The sequence below is a fragment of the Cnephaeus nilssonii genome (assembly GCF_951640355.1).
Source record: "Cnephaeus nilssonii genome assembly, chromosome: 20".
In the NCBI taxonomy this organism is placed as follows: domain Eukaryota; kingdom Metazoa; phylum Chordata; class Mammalia; order Chiroptera; family Vespertilionidae; genus Cnephaeus; species Cnephaeus nilssonii.
Window position 1 is genome coordinate 46,580,889 of NC_137091.1, and position 17,247 is coordinate 46,598,135.

General features: G+C 42.8%; 1 protein-coding gene across 3 annotated transcripts in view; it reads left to right on the forward strand.

The window, feature by feature from the left end:
* LOC307116570 (uncharacterized protein) overlaps positions 1–17,247 on the forward strand; it is a 35,921-nt gene that overhangs the window by 10,141 nt on the left and 8,533 nt on the right. Inside the window, exons 1-2 of one of the 3 annotated variants that reach the window (XR_013815227.1) lie at positions 10,497–10,540; positions 14,041–14,141. The exons of 1 other annotated variant lie outside the window; for it this stretch is intronic. Coding sequence is in view for 1 of the 2 variants with exons in the window: in XM_079800648.1 (XP_079656774.1) it covers positions 2,676–5,167 (2,492 nt within the window). In the remaining variant the exon portion in view is untranslated. Of the gene's footprint in view, positions 1–2,675; positions 8,088–10,496; positions 10,541–14,040; positions 14,142–17,247 lie in introns of those variants that run through there. One more of the 3 variants, XM_079800648.1, reaches the window with a different exon arrangement.

A 17,247-nucleotide genomic window follows, 5' to 3' on the forward strand; every position in this document is an offset into this window, starting at 1 on the left:
GAAATACATTCATTGGCATATGGAATGACCAGGTGGGGTGTTGTTTCAGGTTTGAAAAAGTCCCAGTAGCCGAGTCTCCATGAGCTGAGCTGAGGTTAGAATAACAAAAAGTCAATGGGTCCACAGTGGCTTTGGATGCAAATTATTATTATTTTTTTTTATTGACAAGTGACGGTTTTAGAGGCTTTGGTGGCAAATACTTTGAGAACATATAGTTTTTTATTTTATCCTGGGATAGGTTGTTGCCAAAGGGATTTCTTTTGGGATCCATGCTGATGAATATCATGGGGTCCGCTTCATTAAGTAGATCTTGGAGAGTTCACAAATGTTGCACAGAATTCTGTGATTCACAAATACAGAATGTCCAGTGTTTTTCACAGAGCTGGCCAATAGGGTCAACATCAGTACAGGAGCAGTGAGTGATGGAGGAAACTCTGACCCTTGTTTTGACTGTGAGAGCACAGGTCCTTCTCTGCCAGGAACTGGACAATTATGGACGCCGGGTATTAGATGGAGAAGATAGGGGAAGTGGTGGGTAAATAAGGGAGTCCTTATTGAAGTCCACGTAACCATTGCCACCAAGGAGCCACGAGAGAAAACAGTTCTTCAAAGTAAAGTCCTGCACCGTAGTCTATAAAATAGAGAGCTGCATGCTGGCTGGTTAACACTGTGTCTTCCCTACAAAGCAGCCCCCAACGTAGGGGCCAGCCTAGGAGCCTTACTAAGTAGCCGCTGCTAACATGGCAGCCATTGCAAACACAGCAATCCAACCAAGCAGGTGCGTACTGCCTGGTCAGTAACATACTTTATACCGACTTAGACCAAAGAGGCCTCTTTCGAAATAGTGACATTAGTCTTTGGGTTATACAAGCGCATGCCTGCACAGTGACTAGTATAGCTTGCTGTGTCCTTGCTTTTGTGACTGTGTATAGCAAATTAGGCTTGAACACTCTGATTAGATTCCCAAGCTCAGATTGGCCTTGAACATTCCATGTCCTCTGGATAGGGCACCCACATTCACCCTAGCTAAATATGTTTGTTAACCCACTCTGGTCATCTCTTTGTAATTCAGCCCACCTTTTTTTGGCTCTACTGAATTATTTTTGGTTTAATTGCACTCCGTTTTTTTTAAATCCTCAGTTGTTTGTTTGGGTGTGTGGGTGTGTGTGTGTTTACCACCGTGCATTTCAGAGAGAGTGGAATAGAGGGAGCGTGGAGAGATTGGGGAACATTGATGTGAGAGAGACACTTTGACTGGTTGACTCTCGCACCCACCAGGCAGGGCAGGGAGCCAACCTCAGCCTAGGTGTGTAACCTTGACAAGGAATCAAACCCTCGACCCTTCAGTGTAGAGCCCGACTCTCCAACCATTGAGCAAAAGAGGCCAGGGTTTCATTGTACTCTTAACCCCTTGTAGTTGTTTTTGTTCATGGAGACCTGCCTTCTTGTACTGAGAGCGGACAAGCTTATCATATTTCTTACTCTGCCATCTTGCTGATGTCACTCACATAGATTTTCCCCCGCATGATCTCTGTTGTGCTTTGTAGTTCTATAACAGTGCTCACCATACATCTATTTGTTGTTTTCTTCTGGATTTGTATCATCTGAATCCCATGTTTGACCCAGTTTGGATTCATGGGGAAGAATCATTTGTGCATCACAGAAGAAACATGACTTTATGAAGGACAAGGTGGACCCAGAGGCGGTCTTGCCTTGGTGAAGGCCTGTTGGGAAGGTTTTGACACCAGGGCTTTGTTAAAGTCATAACTAGGAACCCATTTTTTAAATATATATATATATATATATATATATATATATATATATATATATTTCTTTTTTATTGATTTTTTTTACAGAGAAGAAAGAAGAGGGATAGAGAGTTAGAAACCTCCATGAGAGAGAAACATCGATCAGCTGCCTCCTGCACACCCCCTACTGGGGATGTGCCTGCAACCAAGGTACATGCCCTTGATGGTAATTGAACCTGGGACACTTGAGTCCGCAGGCCAACGCTCTTTCCACTGAGCCAAACCGGTTAGGGCTCTAGGAACCCATTTTGTCCAAAAGTATTTTGTTTCCATGACCCATTCCTCATCCAATTTTGCTTCTACTGTCTTATTGTTGACACTTTGCCTGCTCCTCAGGTGTAATAATGACCATTTCTACTCAGATTCCATGCCCACAGGTAACTTTAACCTGTCTAGACCTTGTCCCTCTACCTGTTTCACAGGTTCCTCTTTACTGCCATGAAACCGAGGTCCATGACTGCAGAGCTTTGAAGTGCAGGCGTATTATTATATTGACCTTGAACATCCTGTGCTTCAATACAATTGTGTTGTATGGCTTTCAGCACATGCAAATAATCCTACACAGATGCAGGTCCCCAGCATGAAAGGTCCTAAAAGAACCCGTTTGTGGAGGAACCATGAGTAAAGCCTTCTTGTCTTCTTTGTTTCCCACCCTAAGCTTTTGTTCCTGTTTTGGTGAGATTTTCACTATTGACTGACCTCTGAGGCCAGCTAACGTATAACAGCCGTTTGCTTAGAGTTCAACTCACTTGTCTTGAAAATCATTCTATGGAATCATGCCTAGTCATGACAGGGAAACAATTTTCGCAAAAATAATCTGATTTCATAAGATCAACATGTACTTCACCAGCGTTTCCTTTTGTTCAGGTTGCTGCTGTGGAGCAGGGAATGCGGAGGTACCGACTGAACAGAACGTTTCTGTAAGAGTGTCACACGCCAGGAATCCCAAGTTAGCCTTGTCTTCCCAGAAGAGCCACCCCTGTGAGAGTTGTGGACTCGTCTTGAGAAGGATTTTCCACTTGACTGAGCTGCAGGGAACACAACATGGAGAGATACAGCTGAGGTGTGGGGCATGTGCAAAACAATTTTATTTCAGTGCAAAATTTCAGCAGCAGCATGTGAGAGAGAACACTTTCATTGGGAGTGTGGAGAGGATGTCACTTGCAAAGATCTGCAATTTCAATGTATCCCAGAATCATTTCACCTGTGAGGAGGATGGGCAGGGCACACGTTCCTGGTCAGGGCATCGCCACCTAAAGGCTGATCAGACCAGGGACAGGCCAAATGATATTTCCAAGGGTGGTTTGATGGTTCAAAGGAGAAAAGATTTTCACACCAGTATAGAGTATGAGGAAGATACTAGCAGCAGTTATCTTCGTCATCATCAGAGAGTTCGGACTGGAGAAAAGCCTTATAAATGTAGTGAATGTGGCAAATCTTTTACCAATAGCAGTGGCCTCCATTATCATCAAAGTTTTCACACTGGAGAGAAGCCTTATAAATGCATTGAATGTGGAAAATCTTTTATCACTAGCAGTGACCTTCGTCGTCATCACAGATTTCACACTAGAGAAAAGTCATATAAATGCAGTGAATGTGGGAAATCTTTTACGTATTTGAGTAGCCTCCGTTATCATCAAAATTCTCACACTGGAGAAAAGCCTCACAAATGCATTGAATGTGGGAAATATTTCACCAGTGACAGTGACCTCCATTGTCATCAGAGAGTTCACACTGAAGAAAAGTCTTATAAATGCAGTGAATGTGGGAAATCTTTTATCACCATCAGTAAACTTTGTCGTCATCAGAGAGTTCACACTGGAGAAAAGCCTTATAAATGTAGTGAATGTGGAAAGTCTTTTGCAAATAGCAGTAGTCTCCAATATCATCAGAGAGTGCACTCTGGAGAAAGGCCTTATGAGTGCAATGAATGTGGAAAATCTTTTATCACTCAGTCTCAACTTCATAGTCATCAGAGAGTTCATACAGGAGAAAAACCTTTTGAATGCAGTGACTGTGGGAAATCTTTTACACATAGGCCTTCCCTTCGTAAACATCAGAGACTTCACACAGGTGAAAAGCCTTATGAATGTAATGAATGTGGAAAATCTTTTACCCAGAGCACTTCCCTTCGTTGTCATCAGAGACTTCATACAGGAGAAAAGCCTTATGAATGCAGTGACTGTGGGGAATCTTTTGCAAATAGGCCTGCCTTTCAGAAGCATCAGAGACTTCATACAGGTGAAAATCCTTATAAATGTAGTGAATGTGGAAAATCTTTTACCACTAACAGCTACCTTCGTATTCATCAGAGAGTTCACACTGGAGAAAAGCCTTATAAATGTAGTGAATGTGGAAAGTCTTATACAAGTAGCACTAATCTCCAATATCATCAGAGAGGGCACACTGGAGAAAGGCCTCATGAGTGCAATGAATGTGGAAAATCTTTTAAAACTCTGTCTCAACTTCATGGTCATCAGAGAGTTCATACAGGAGAAAAGCCTTATGAATGCAGTGAATGTGGCAAATCATTTACATATAGGCATACCCTTCATAATCATCAGAGACTTCATACAGGTGAAAAGCCTTATAAATGCAATGAATGTGGGAAATCTTTTGCTGAGAGCACTAAGCTTCATTGTCATCAGAGAGTTCATTCAGGAGAAAAGCCTTATAAATGTAGTGAATGTGGAAAATCTTTTTCAAGGAGCAATAGTCTCCAATATCATCACAGAGTTCATACAGGAGAAACGCCTTATAAATGTAGTGAATGTGGAAAATCTTTTAAGGGTAGCAGTGGCCTCCATTATCATCAAAGTTTTCACACTGGAAAGAAGCCTTATAAATGCAGTGAATGTGGGAAATCTTTTGTCACTAGGAGTGACCTTCATTATCATCAGAAAGTTCATTCAGGAGAAAAGCCTTATAAATGTAGTGAATGTGGAAAATCTTTTTCAAGGATTGATGGTCTCCAGTGTCATCATAGAGTTCACACTGGAGAAAAGCCTTATAAATGTAGTGAATGTGGAGAGTCTTTTACAAGTAGCACTAATCTCCGATACCATCAGAGAAGGCACACTGGAGAAAGGCCTCATGAGTGCAATGAATGTGGAAAATCTTTTAACACTCAGTCTCTACTTCATAATCATCAGAGAGTTCATACAGGAGAAAAGCCTTATAAATGCAGTGAATGTGGGAAATGTTTTGCAAGGATCTATGATCTCCAGTATCATCAGAGAGTGCACACAGGAGAAAAGCCGTATAAATGCAATGAATGTGGGAAATCTTTTAGATGGAGCAGTGGTCTCCAGTGTCATCAGAGAGTTCACACTGGAGAAGGCCATTATGAGTGTAATTAATGTGAGGTATCACTCAGGCATATTTCTAAATTTGCTCTCCACCTAAAAGTCCAAATGTGAGAAATCTCTTAAATGTGTAGGAAATGAAGTTTCTTATAGATAGGACTTAACAATAGTACAAGAAAATTTGTGAATCCTCATTTTTCTGAATTGTATCTCATACATGTACTCACCTATATTATGTAAAGTTCCCATAAGTGTCTTTGCTGTTGTGTGTGTTGCTTTTATGTTGGAACACTATGTAATTATGTTGCACTTTCTAACATACAGAGATTTCCTGCCAGATCTATGTCACTGCACATTTCTGTTGCTGAAGGTATTTCACCTGAACCACCTATAAGGCCCCTTCAGATGGCATCAGTAACCATCCTTATTTGCACAGCGAAGCTAACTCTGTTGTCTCATTTGTTGAAGAAAATTAGGAATACCTGAGCCCTTAGTTCTTCCTTGTTTCCCTGTCATGAGTTGCCTGAGGAAAGATGATGTTGCAAAGCGACTGCCATTTTCAGGGATACACTTTCCCTACATGCTAGTGATGAGTTTATTGAGTGCCTAAGTCATCAATGGGAGAACTGCCAGTCTCAGGTCTCTTTCTTTGCAAAATAATGAAGGCATTTTCATAAGACTTCTTTAATCTTAGTGTCCTACTTACTGTGTGGGTTAGTTTATAAGGCGATCTGGGCTCTCCAAGCACGGTGATGTGAAAAAATTTTATGTGGTCTCTAACATTTTTGTCATTGAGACAAGACTATAGTGCAGGAATTAGGTCAGCAGTTTTTGATAAATTTACATTGTTTCCCATAATTTTCCTATTAACCCTTTGCACTCGCTTGCTTTTTTTCTCGAGCTGCTACCGATGCTAACCTTGTCGAGTCACATTGGACATCCGAGTGCAAAAGGTTAAACTCTGTGGACTCTAATCCTCATGTGACGATGGATGCTTTGAGACACAGAGATCACTCCAAAGAGGGGATAGCTATGACAACCTCATGTATATCTGGGAGCAGTGTGAACTCTTCTTGTTTTTAGGGGATGGTAAGACATTTGAAGGGAACCTCCTGCCCCGGGCTTGCGAGGGCAATGTGCTGTAATGCCTTCAATTCCATGAATGATGGTCACTGATTGGAGGACCATTGCAGTGAGGGGGACCCCTTTTACTGCATAAACACTGACCTAATTGTTGAACCAGACTGCAGCCTATTAGATGGAATCATCTTCATCTAAATCTGCACTCAGAAAGTTCCTTTTGAGGAAAGGACTACAAGAGCGGTGTGTACGCAGATCTGAGGGACTCCAGGCATGGTTAACTTCTGTGGAGCGGTCATTGGCATTGATTATAATGAGGTTTTGTGGGTTCCTGTAGCTTCTCAGATGTTCCCATCAGAGCCATTGTGTCAGGTCCAGCCTGACGATTGAACCGGGCTGAGGTAGGGAGGTGGGATTTGAGAAGAGAAAGAAAGACAGGACAGTGGGATTCGAGAGGTCCACAGCTCTCGAGAAGCTCTGGCAACTTTTATTAGTAATACAGTGCTTTATATACATAAGACACTAAGCAGGGAATCACAAGGAAAACATTCTTTGTTTCTCTAAAATCACTACTGGAGGGATAAGTTGAAGGACAGGTTTCTTGTGACAATAAATCTCACTAGTTGGATACATATTTCTTGGTAAGCCATGAAAGTAGCTCTTATCCTACTGATAGCAGTCATATAAACAAACCCTGGGAAAGCTCTGTAGGCAGGGGCTGCTCTCGTTATACTGATTAGTTGCCATCCAAACAGGCCTGGGAAATCTGTGCGGGTAGGGTGCCAGCCTTGCTAGCCCCTACAGGTGCAAGGACCGTGTCAGCTTACAGCCCGTTCCCCACACCATTGGTGCTCTGGCAGGAGAACAAAATTGAAGACAAAGGCTGTCTTTTGCCCATGGATGTGGCTTTTGAGACTCAGGCAGCGTTCCAGTGGGTTTGGGTGAAAGTTCTTCATTGTTTGTTACATTTTCTGTCACTGAGATGAGACTTGCTCAGAGAGCACAAGTATGTGAATTGAATATAGAGTTGCCAAACTATTCCAAAATAGGTGAACGGACATTTGTTTTATCTTGAACCATTCTTTTAACAGCTGCGATGAGTAATTTGCATGTGTTAAGTGTAGTGTTTTCATAAATCTTTTTTTTAAATTTCTTTATTGATAAAGTGTCACATTGTTTCATAAATCTTGACATGTGCATGAAACTGAAACCATCACTACTCTCATAATACTGACCATATCAGTCATTGTGTATTTGTTTCATGACCTCATTTATTTTATTTCATTTTTTCATGACCTCATTTAATCTGTATCTGTTCTTCACAACTTTCCTAATACCCATGGATTTACATTCCATTTTATTAAAGAACTTTGCTTTTCTAAATATTTTTTGCTTTAATTTATATTTCATAAGTTCTTGGAGATTAATTAACTCATTTCGATTTTTGCCAGATATTCTTTTTGTTGATGTTGTTAATCTTCACCTGAGGATGTTTTTCCATTGATTTTTAGGGAGAGTGGAAAAGACAGGGAAAGACAGAGAGAAACATTGACGTGAGAGAAACACATTGATTGGTTGCCTCCTGCATTAGATGTGACCAGGGCTCAGGCTGGGAAGGAGTCTTCAACCAAGGTACATGCCTTTGACCGGAATCAAACCTAGGACCCTTTGGTGTGCAGGCCTATGCTCTATCCAGAGCCCAACCAGCCAGGGTTCGGTAGATATTCTTATCTTTGAATATATCACCATCATGTCTATTTTAATAAATATTTGGTTATTTCTAATAAAGCTGGTATAAACATTTCTGTATAATTCTTTATGTGGATATAAGTGTTATTTACTTTTGTCAGTCGGTCATCCCCTGAAGGCTCGTGGTGTGCAAGAGGGCACATGCCGGGCTGAGTGACCCCCCTGAGTGCATGAATTTCATGCACCAGACGTCTAGCTTAAACATATTCTATAATTTTGTCATTCTACCTCACTGTTGTTCAATTGTATTTTTGGAAGAATTTAAGGTGAGCCTTTTCCACGCGTTTTAAATGCTTTTATTGTATTAAAATAATATGACTATATTTTTTCGTTTATAATAAATATTTTAATTTGTTTATAAAACATTTTCATTGATTTCATAGAGCATGGGAGAGAGAGTGAGAGATAGGAACATGAATTTTCAGAGCACAGCTGGCATGACTCAGTGGTTCCTCTTGGACCTATGAACCAGGAGATTATAGTTCCATTCACAGACATGGAGGATGCCTGGGCCCGGGTTAGATCCGCAGTGTCGGGCATGCAGGAGGCACCTGATCAGTGATTATCAGCATTGATTTTTCTCTCTGTCCGGCAGTTCCATACTAAATTTCTTGAGGAAAGTCCATACTGATTTCCACAATGGTTGCGCAGTTTGCATTCCCACCAGCAGTGTACTCGGGTTCCCTTTTTTCCACATCCTCCCCAGCACTGGTCCTTTGTTGATAGCAGCCATTCTGTGGTGAGGTGATATGTAATTCTTGATTTAATTTGCTTCTCTTTGGTGATCACTGACTTTGAGCATTTTTTCATATGTCTCTTGGCCATCTCATCCACCCTGCAGCCCAGGCAGAGCTGACACTTCGGATGGCATCAGAAGCAGATGCTCTAAGTATGAGAGTCTGTTTTGTGACATTAACTTTGTGTAATGGATTCAATGGAGGCAGGTTAGAGACTTGAGCAAACTCCCCCCTTCCCCTCCCCCTCCCTACATAAGGCCTAAAGGAGAGACATGCCAAATGGCTGAATGAAGAAACAATGCAAGCCACGCAGGTGCATGAAAAACAAACTTGTCCTGGAAATCGCCTCCCCTTAAGGCCCTGGAGGGCCTGCCTATACTTGGTGTGTTCTTGGGCTATTTGCCTCCAAATGCATTCCTGGAGTTCCCTGAGGAAATAACAGGATCCTACTCTTGGAGCCTAGGAACTACATTACCCAGAAGGCCCTGTATGGAATGCCACCAGGCTGAGCCAATGGAGGCCGAGAAAAGGCAGTTTCCTTTGTCCATTTCTGTGGGCGGGACTAGTCCTCCGGGCGGGTTTTGTCTTCTCTCAGGTCTGTCAGGCGGTCAGGAGCTCCTGGTCGCAGGGTCCCGAGGAGAAGGCAGGAGAGGGGTGTTCCCCGCCTCACAGCCCATGGGGGGCGCCTGCAGGGCGCTCACAGCTCACACTTGGGATTGAAGCTCCCAGTCGCTCCCTGGACCGCGCCGGGCCTCGGACAGGCACCGCCATTCCCTGGGCGGCTGCTGCTCCCGCCGCTCCCGCCCCGCTCGGCCCCCAGAGAGCAATGGCGGCGCCCGCGCTGAGGAGCTTCGCTGAGGTGAGTTCCTGTCCCCCGGGCCTCACCGCCTCCTCACACCGAACAGGACCGCCCGGGTGCGGGCGCCTGTCCCGTCCTGCAGCTCAGTCCGCGTGGAGGCCCGTGAGGAAGGCGGAGGGGAGAGAGGAGCGTTGTGGCTTCTGAGGCACAGCCAGTGCAGGGCGGAGAGGACAGGGCTGACTGGCATCTGAGGTTCCCTGAGGGTGTGGGCTGTGAGGATTGGCGGACAGATCAGAGGCTGCAGGGAGGACGTCACAGCCTCATTGGGGCTTTCCCGGCTGTGGGGTCCCTCAGAGGCCTGGGGTGGTCCTGGACCCGGCTGGGAGACAAGCTTCTCTACATGCCATGTGCCAAGTTCATGGGTGAGTCCAGCGAGATCCAGTGGCATTGGAGCAGGAAGGGGGCTGAGCTGAGGGAGTGAACCTGGGACTAAAGATGGGAAGAGGTTAAAGGTTACCCAGTGGTGTGCACATCTGGAGGAAGTGTGAGCTGATGGTCCCCGGGACCTGATGTGGGGACTGAAAGGCGAAGCATAAACCCAGGCTTGGCTGTGTCTTGGAGGCATGATCTAGGGGACTGCAGTGGGATTGCTTGGCAGGAAGGCTGGGGCCCTGCAGGCATCGCCCAGACCTTAAATGGCATTGCTCTCTCCCTCCCCTCCCCCAATCCTTCCCACCCAACCCAGCTGCTCTGCTGAGGGCGATCCCAGTGAGTAATGGGACTGTGATGAGAGAGCAGCCTGCACTGGCATTAGGGCCTGGTGTCCACACTAACCGGGTGCCCTGGAGGAGGTTGAGGGGGGGAAGATGTGTCAGGAGTAGGAGTGGGGGTTCTCAGAAAGGCAGCTCTGGTTTCAATGGTCTTCATTCTGACAGGTTGGCGTGACCTTTGAGGACATTGCCCTGTACTTCTCCAGGGAGGAATGGAGCCTCCTTGATGAGGGTCAGAGACAGCTGTACCTGAGTGTGATGCTGGAAAACTTTGAATTTCTATCCTCGCTGGGTAAGACCCTCACTCTCACCAGTGACCTGGACTTGGCTTTAGGATTTCACAGGCCCCATCCCCCAGGGTGTGCTGTGTCCTCCCATGTAGACTGTGGTACTGCTTGATTTTCTGTTTCCTGGGTAGTTGCTCTCCTGGGGAGGTTTGGTGTGTTTCTGCTGCTCCCTTCTATTCCTGAAGTCCCAATTCTCCCCGCTGTACTACGTTCACAGGGAAGGACTGGGTAGGGTTGCATGAAGCCTACGGGATTTCACCTTGATTAGTGAGGAAAGCATCTATAGTAATAAAACTGTAATGTGCTAATTAGACTGAACAGCCAAACGACTTTCTGGACGAATGATGTCCTTTCAGACAAAGCCACCAGGGCTGAGGCAGAGATTGTTAGGGGTGATCAGGCAGGCAGGCGAGCAGTTAACACGTTTAGCCCCCAGCCTGTTTTGTGGTCTAGACGGAAAGTATAGTGTCACGCCGAAACCGGTTTAGCTCAGTAGATAGAGCGTCAGCCTGCGGACTGAAGGGTCCCAGGTTCGATTCCGGTCAAGGGGATGTACCTTGGTTGCGGGCACATCTCCAGTAGAAGGTGTGAAGACGGCAGCTGATTGATGTTTCTCTCTCATCAATGTTTCTAACTCTCTATCCCTTTCGATTCCTCTCTGTAAAAAAAATCAATAAAATATATTTTTTTAAAAAGAAAGTATAGTGTCACTCACCAGTAATTGATTACTGACATGGTGCTTAATGTGTTAAGGGTGATCAACCAGGCAGGAAGAGTGGTTAGGGAAGATCAGGCAGTCAGGCAAGCAGTTAGGGGCAATCAAGCAGGCAGGTGAGTGGTTAGGAGCCAGTGGTCCTGGATTGGGGGAGAGAGCAGGTGAGGCTGGGAGGCCCTTTCCCCCATTCAAATTTCCGTGCACCAGACCCTAGTTTTCTATATTTCTGTTAGTCATTTGTATCTATTTTTTGAAGAATTGTTTCTACATCCTTATCCTGTTTATTAAGTGTATTTTTTTGGTGAAAGAGTCTTTTGACTTTCTTGTATATTTTATATATTAATTTCTTACTACATGCAGGAGCACCTATTTTTGCATGTGCTTAATTGTGCGTAGAAGATATTGCTCCCCCACATCCACTTTTCTACAAAGTCCATGTTTTTGGCAACCCAGCATTCAGCAGGTCTAGTGCCACCATGTTTCTAGCAAGCTCAGATGCTTGTTACTAGTGCTTAGCAATAAAGTGATTTTACTGAAGTTATATAGAGTTTGCTTTTGAGACAGAGTCATTGCATTGTTATTAGCCTGCAGTATAGTATTAACATATCTTTATTATTCCCTGGGAAGTCTAACTATTTGTGTTATTTCCTTCCATATCAGCATTATGCGCTTTATTGTGCTGAGCAGAACCGAATCCACAATATCTCCAAGCTTTTTCTTCATACGATTTTCAAGTATTTTCTCCCATCCTCTAGATTGCCTTTCATTTAATTTTGCTTATTGTTGTGTTGTGAAGACGCTTTTTTTCTTTATTTGTTGCAGTGTGGACTGTTTATTTCTTGTATTTTGCCTGGGGGTTGGTGTCACATCCAGAAACTCCTGTCCAAAGCAAATCTCCAAAACTTTTTCTCTAGGTTGTTCTAATTTTAAGTTTTAGCGTTGACATTCAATTCTGTCATGCAGATTGAGTTAAATTTTATCAGTGGTGTCCAATTTTTGTTGTTTTACTTGTGACTATCGATTTTTATGACCACCATTCAATTAAGAAACTGTCTTTCCCTTTTTCTGTGTCTTGTAGTTTTGTCCAAGATTACTTGAAAGGATGTGCCTGGGTTTATTTCTGTGTGTTTTGTTCTGTTCTATTCATCTTTGTGTCTGTATTTCTCCAGCCACACACTGTTTGCTTGCTTTCTCTTTGGAATAAGTTGAAGTCAGGAAGTGTGATGCCACCAGCTTTGTTCTCGCTCAAGATTACTTTTGCTATTCGAGGTCTTTTGATTCCATACATTTCAAGATTCTCTTTTCATTTGTTTGTAAGGTACCTTTGGAGTTACTGCGATTTCATGTAATCTGTAGATAGCTCTGTGTACTATAGCTATCTCCACCATATTTCATTTTCAGATTCATGAACACAGGTTGTTTTCCAACTTACTTGCGTTTTCTTCCGTTCCTTTCATCACTGTTTTGTAGTGTTCAGTGTACACATGTTTTGCATTTAGGTTGAATTTATTCCTGAGTGTGTGTTTTTTGGTTTGTTTTTTATTCTATTGTAAATTTGACTATCTTCTTTTTTTTCTCTCAAATAATTTATTCTTAGTGTGTAGAAGTGTAACTAATGTTTGCAAGTTTATTTTTCATCCCGTAACTTTTCTGATTTTAATTCTCTTTTTTCTTTTATCTTCACCTGAATACTGAAAATACTTCTTTGCTTTTTTTTTTTTTTTTTTAGAGAAAGAGAAAGGGAAAGGGAGGAAGACAGAGAAAAGGAGAAAGAGAAACATCAATTGGTTACCACCCACATGTGCACCTAATGAGAGCAGGACCTGGGTTGCCTGTCCTTGACTGGGAATGGAACCCCTGGCCCTCCAGTGCACAACTCGGCACTCTCATCAGTGAGGCACACTGGCTAGAGCCATTTATTTATTCTTTAAATTATTAAAAAGGAATATATATATATATTTCAGGGAGGAAGAAAGGAGAGAGAGAAACATAAATGAAGAGTCTTGGATCACCTGCCTCTTTCACAACCCCCAGTGGTGATTGAGCCTGCCACCACTGCAGGTAGCCTGACATGGAATTGAATTGTAATCTCCTAGTTCATGGATTGATGCTCAATCACTGAACCATGATAGCCATCTTTTATTTATTGATTTTAGAGGCAGGAAAGGAGACAGATAAAGAGAGGGAAACAATAATCTGCTGTTCTACACATCTATGCATTCACTGGCTCTCCCTTGCATGTGCTCTGATGGTGGATCGAACCTATAACCTTGTTGCATAGGGACCACACACTAACCAGCTGAGACACTTGGCCAGAGTTCTGAATTTTTTAATTAATTTGATAGGCTTATAATGGGATCTTGACAAGTTTCTCTGTGGATGGTCATGTCATCTACTATCATCTCTTATGATGAATTGGCTTCGTAGTGATAGGTGTAATATCTTTTCTTTTATTTCTTTTTGAACTTATTTGAGGCTTGGTTTTTGTTTGTTTGTTTTGGTTTTTTATTATAGCTAAAGGATTGAAAAGTTTTGTATCTTTTAAAAAGATACCTTTTTGGTGTTCCTTTCTTTTGTCTTGTCTCCCTTTGATTCATGTTTGTTCTAATATTTATTGTTTCATTTCTTTGCAACTTTTGGGTTTACTTTACTGTTGTGTTTCTAGTTTCCTGAGGTGCCAGATTATGTTCTTTGAGATCTTTTCTGATAATGTAGGCATTTATCCCTATAAAATGTCCTCTTAGATTTACATATTCTTTTTTTAAAATATATTTTATTGCTTTTTTACAGAGAGGAAGAGAGAAGGATAGAGAGCTAGAAACATCGATGAGAGAGAAACATCGATCAGCTGCCTCTTGCACACCCCCCACTGGGATGTGCCCGCAACCAAGGTACATGCCCTTGACTGGAATCGAACCTGGGACCTTTCAGTCTGCAGGCCGACGCTCTATCCACTGAGCCAAACCGATTTCAGCTAGATTTACATATTCTGAATGTTATACATAAGCTGTGGTAGGTTGTCTTTTTATTTACTTTGTCTCTAGACTTTTTTGAGTTCTGCTTTGTGTTTGGCTACCTTGAAATTCTTTTTTTTTTAAAAAATATATTTTTATTGATTTTTTGCAGAGAGGAAGAGAGAGGGAAAGAGAGTTAGAAACATCGATGAGAGAGAAACATCGATCAGCCGCTTCCTGCACACCCCCTACTGGGGATGTGCCTGCAACCAAGGTACATGCCCTTGACCGGAATCGAACCTGGGACGTTTGAGTCCGCAGGCCGAAGCTCTATCCACTGAGCCAAACCGGTTTTGGCTACCTTGAAATTCTTAAGTATTTGTTTATTACTAGAGACCCGGTGCATGCATTTGTGCACTGGTTGAGGATGTAGCCTGTGGGGATCGGCTCATTGTGGGAGGACTGCTCATCCTGGTCAGCTGAGTGGTTGTGGACCCGCCCTCTGAGCTCCTGCTGAATGAGTAAATTAATCTGAGCTGATATTTTGGGGTAATGTCGTGGGTAAAGGCATGTTCTGTGTCTTTGAGGAACCTGGCAGAGAGGTTTGCACCCGAAAGCCACTCAGTTAATGCCCTTGATATGTGAGGCCAGGTTGATGATACCATCGGGGATGTTCAGAGCAGCCTTGCTCCAGGATCATCCAGCAGACAGCCTCCCCAGGGGGTCCACAATTATGTCACCGCTTGCCATCCGCCTATACCAGCTCCTTGCATTCTTTCTAGAACACACCTTAGAGGGCCGGCATCAGCTGGTGGGGTCAGGTCAGAGTCTGGATTGTCTCACCTATTTGGTGGGTGCTGAGTCTCGGCCTCACTGCTAGTGGCTCCTCCTGCTATGGGAGCACAGTGACCACCAAGGCATAGTGATCGTTCTGGTTGTGCCACCATTAGGTCACTGGGCTTTTATATATATAGATTCCTTTCACATAGAGAGGAAGAGAGATCGGGGGAAAGAGAGAGAGAGAGAGAGAGAGAGAGAGAGAGAGAGAGAAACATTTGTGTGAGGGAGTGCCAAGGCAAGCCTGACAGTTGAACCGGGCTGAGGTAGGGAGGTGGGAATTAAGAAAAGAAAGACAGCCGAAACCGGTTTGGCTCAGTGGATAGAGCGTCAGCCTGCGGACTGAAAGGTCCCAGGTTCGATTCCGGTCAAGGGCATGTACCTTTGTTGCAGGTACATCCCCAGTGAGGGGTGTGCAGGAGGCAGCTGATCGATCTTTCTAGCTCTCTATCCCTCTCCCTTCCTCTCTGTAAAAAATCAATAAAATATATTTAAAAAATAAAAAAGAAAAAAAAGAAAGCGCGATCAGGAGGACTACAAGTCATTGAGAGACTGCAGCAACTTTATTAACTACGTAATGCCTTTTATACACAAATACTGAATGGGAGGTCAACAAAGAGGAATGTACTCTCTGTTCCTCTTAATCTCTAAGATAAAGCAAGAAGCCACATTCTCGGTAAATATTTACAGACTTCTGATAAGCTATGAAAGGTCGGTCTCATTCTCATTCTGCTGACAATAGGAAAGTGCCAGCAAAACAAGTCAGGGAACATTCTGTGTGGATAGGGGCTGAGCCTTGTCAGCCCCTTCGGGTCAAGGACCATGTCAGCTTACACCTGGTCTACAACAGATCCCCCTTCTTTTTTTTAATTTTAAGCTACTAATAATAAAAGTAAAAATTTATTTAATTTTAAGCTACTAATAATAAAAGTAAAATTTAAACATTAATAATAAAGCTCTAATATTAAAACAATTGTAAACAATGCCAATGCAAAACTAAACTACATACATGTTATCATTTTCAAAATTTGAATGTCAAGAGCAAAACTGTCTATTAAATAATAACAAAACAAGAGAGAAATCAAAATTATGGACATGTTAACATTTTTAGCTGCTAAATGAAAGAAAGTCTCTTGTGCTGCTGGTGTATATTTACTCAGAGTCCTTGGACTTGGCTGTGCAAGACTTTGCAGAAAACTGGCAGCTAACAGATGCTAGCATGAGTAGGAATATGGTTGAAGAAGTAGCTTCAACTTCCTGCTTTTCTGCAACCTGTTGTACTTTAGTCGTTAACTTCTTCAGATGACTCTATGTTGGTACCTCAGTCCCTTGCATAGCTTTCACTTTTCTTCTTCCTCCACTTTGCTGTCATTAGGGCAGTACTTAGTCCTTTTGAGTGAAGGGACACAGGAGCTTTTCTGAGTCCATTGTGGCGACACACGTAACGCTCCGGCACCCGAATTGGCTGTATTGCTCCTTCTGAAAAGATATAAAACACAACCTCTTCCCCACTTTATTACTGAATCTGATAAAACTCTTTTCTGGTTTATGCTTCCTTCCACCTAGCTGACTCGGTGGAGGCTATTGTACAGTAGGCATGATGCCTTTCACCTGCTGTACGATCCTCTGCATCACAATTCAAAAAAAAATTATAAAGAGCAGGACTGAGCTTCTCTTGAGGTGACACATAATATCTGTCTCCCCCTTTTTGTTTTAATAAATGATTTTAAGAGTACGATTGGCTCTTTCTACAACTGAGTGGCATTTATTTTGCTAGATTTGATTAGGTTTAAGTCCTCGGGGATTTACCCCTAAAGTTGGTACAGGAAGGTGGACTGAGGACATTGCTTCCAAAAAAAAACATGGAAATTGTCGTTCTCAAATAACATTTTAAACACTGAAAATTAAATGAAAAGTTCATCTGAATTAGTGTGCCCTATAGTAGCTGTTTCAACAATTTTTGCTATACTTACCACGTAAGCACTATTACTATAGGTTGATGGGCTCCATAGTAAAATCTGTTAAGGTATAAATAAGAGCTTGTATTTCTACTGAAATATAAGGGGTTTGAAGGACCTTTGCTCCCCTGCTGCAGTAGATTCAGCCTTTCTAGAACTGGATCTATCTGTAAAAATGGTTAATGCCTGAGGTATAACATTTCTTTTAATGTAGCAGTTAATACCATTCCCTGTGTTAGAAATAGAGC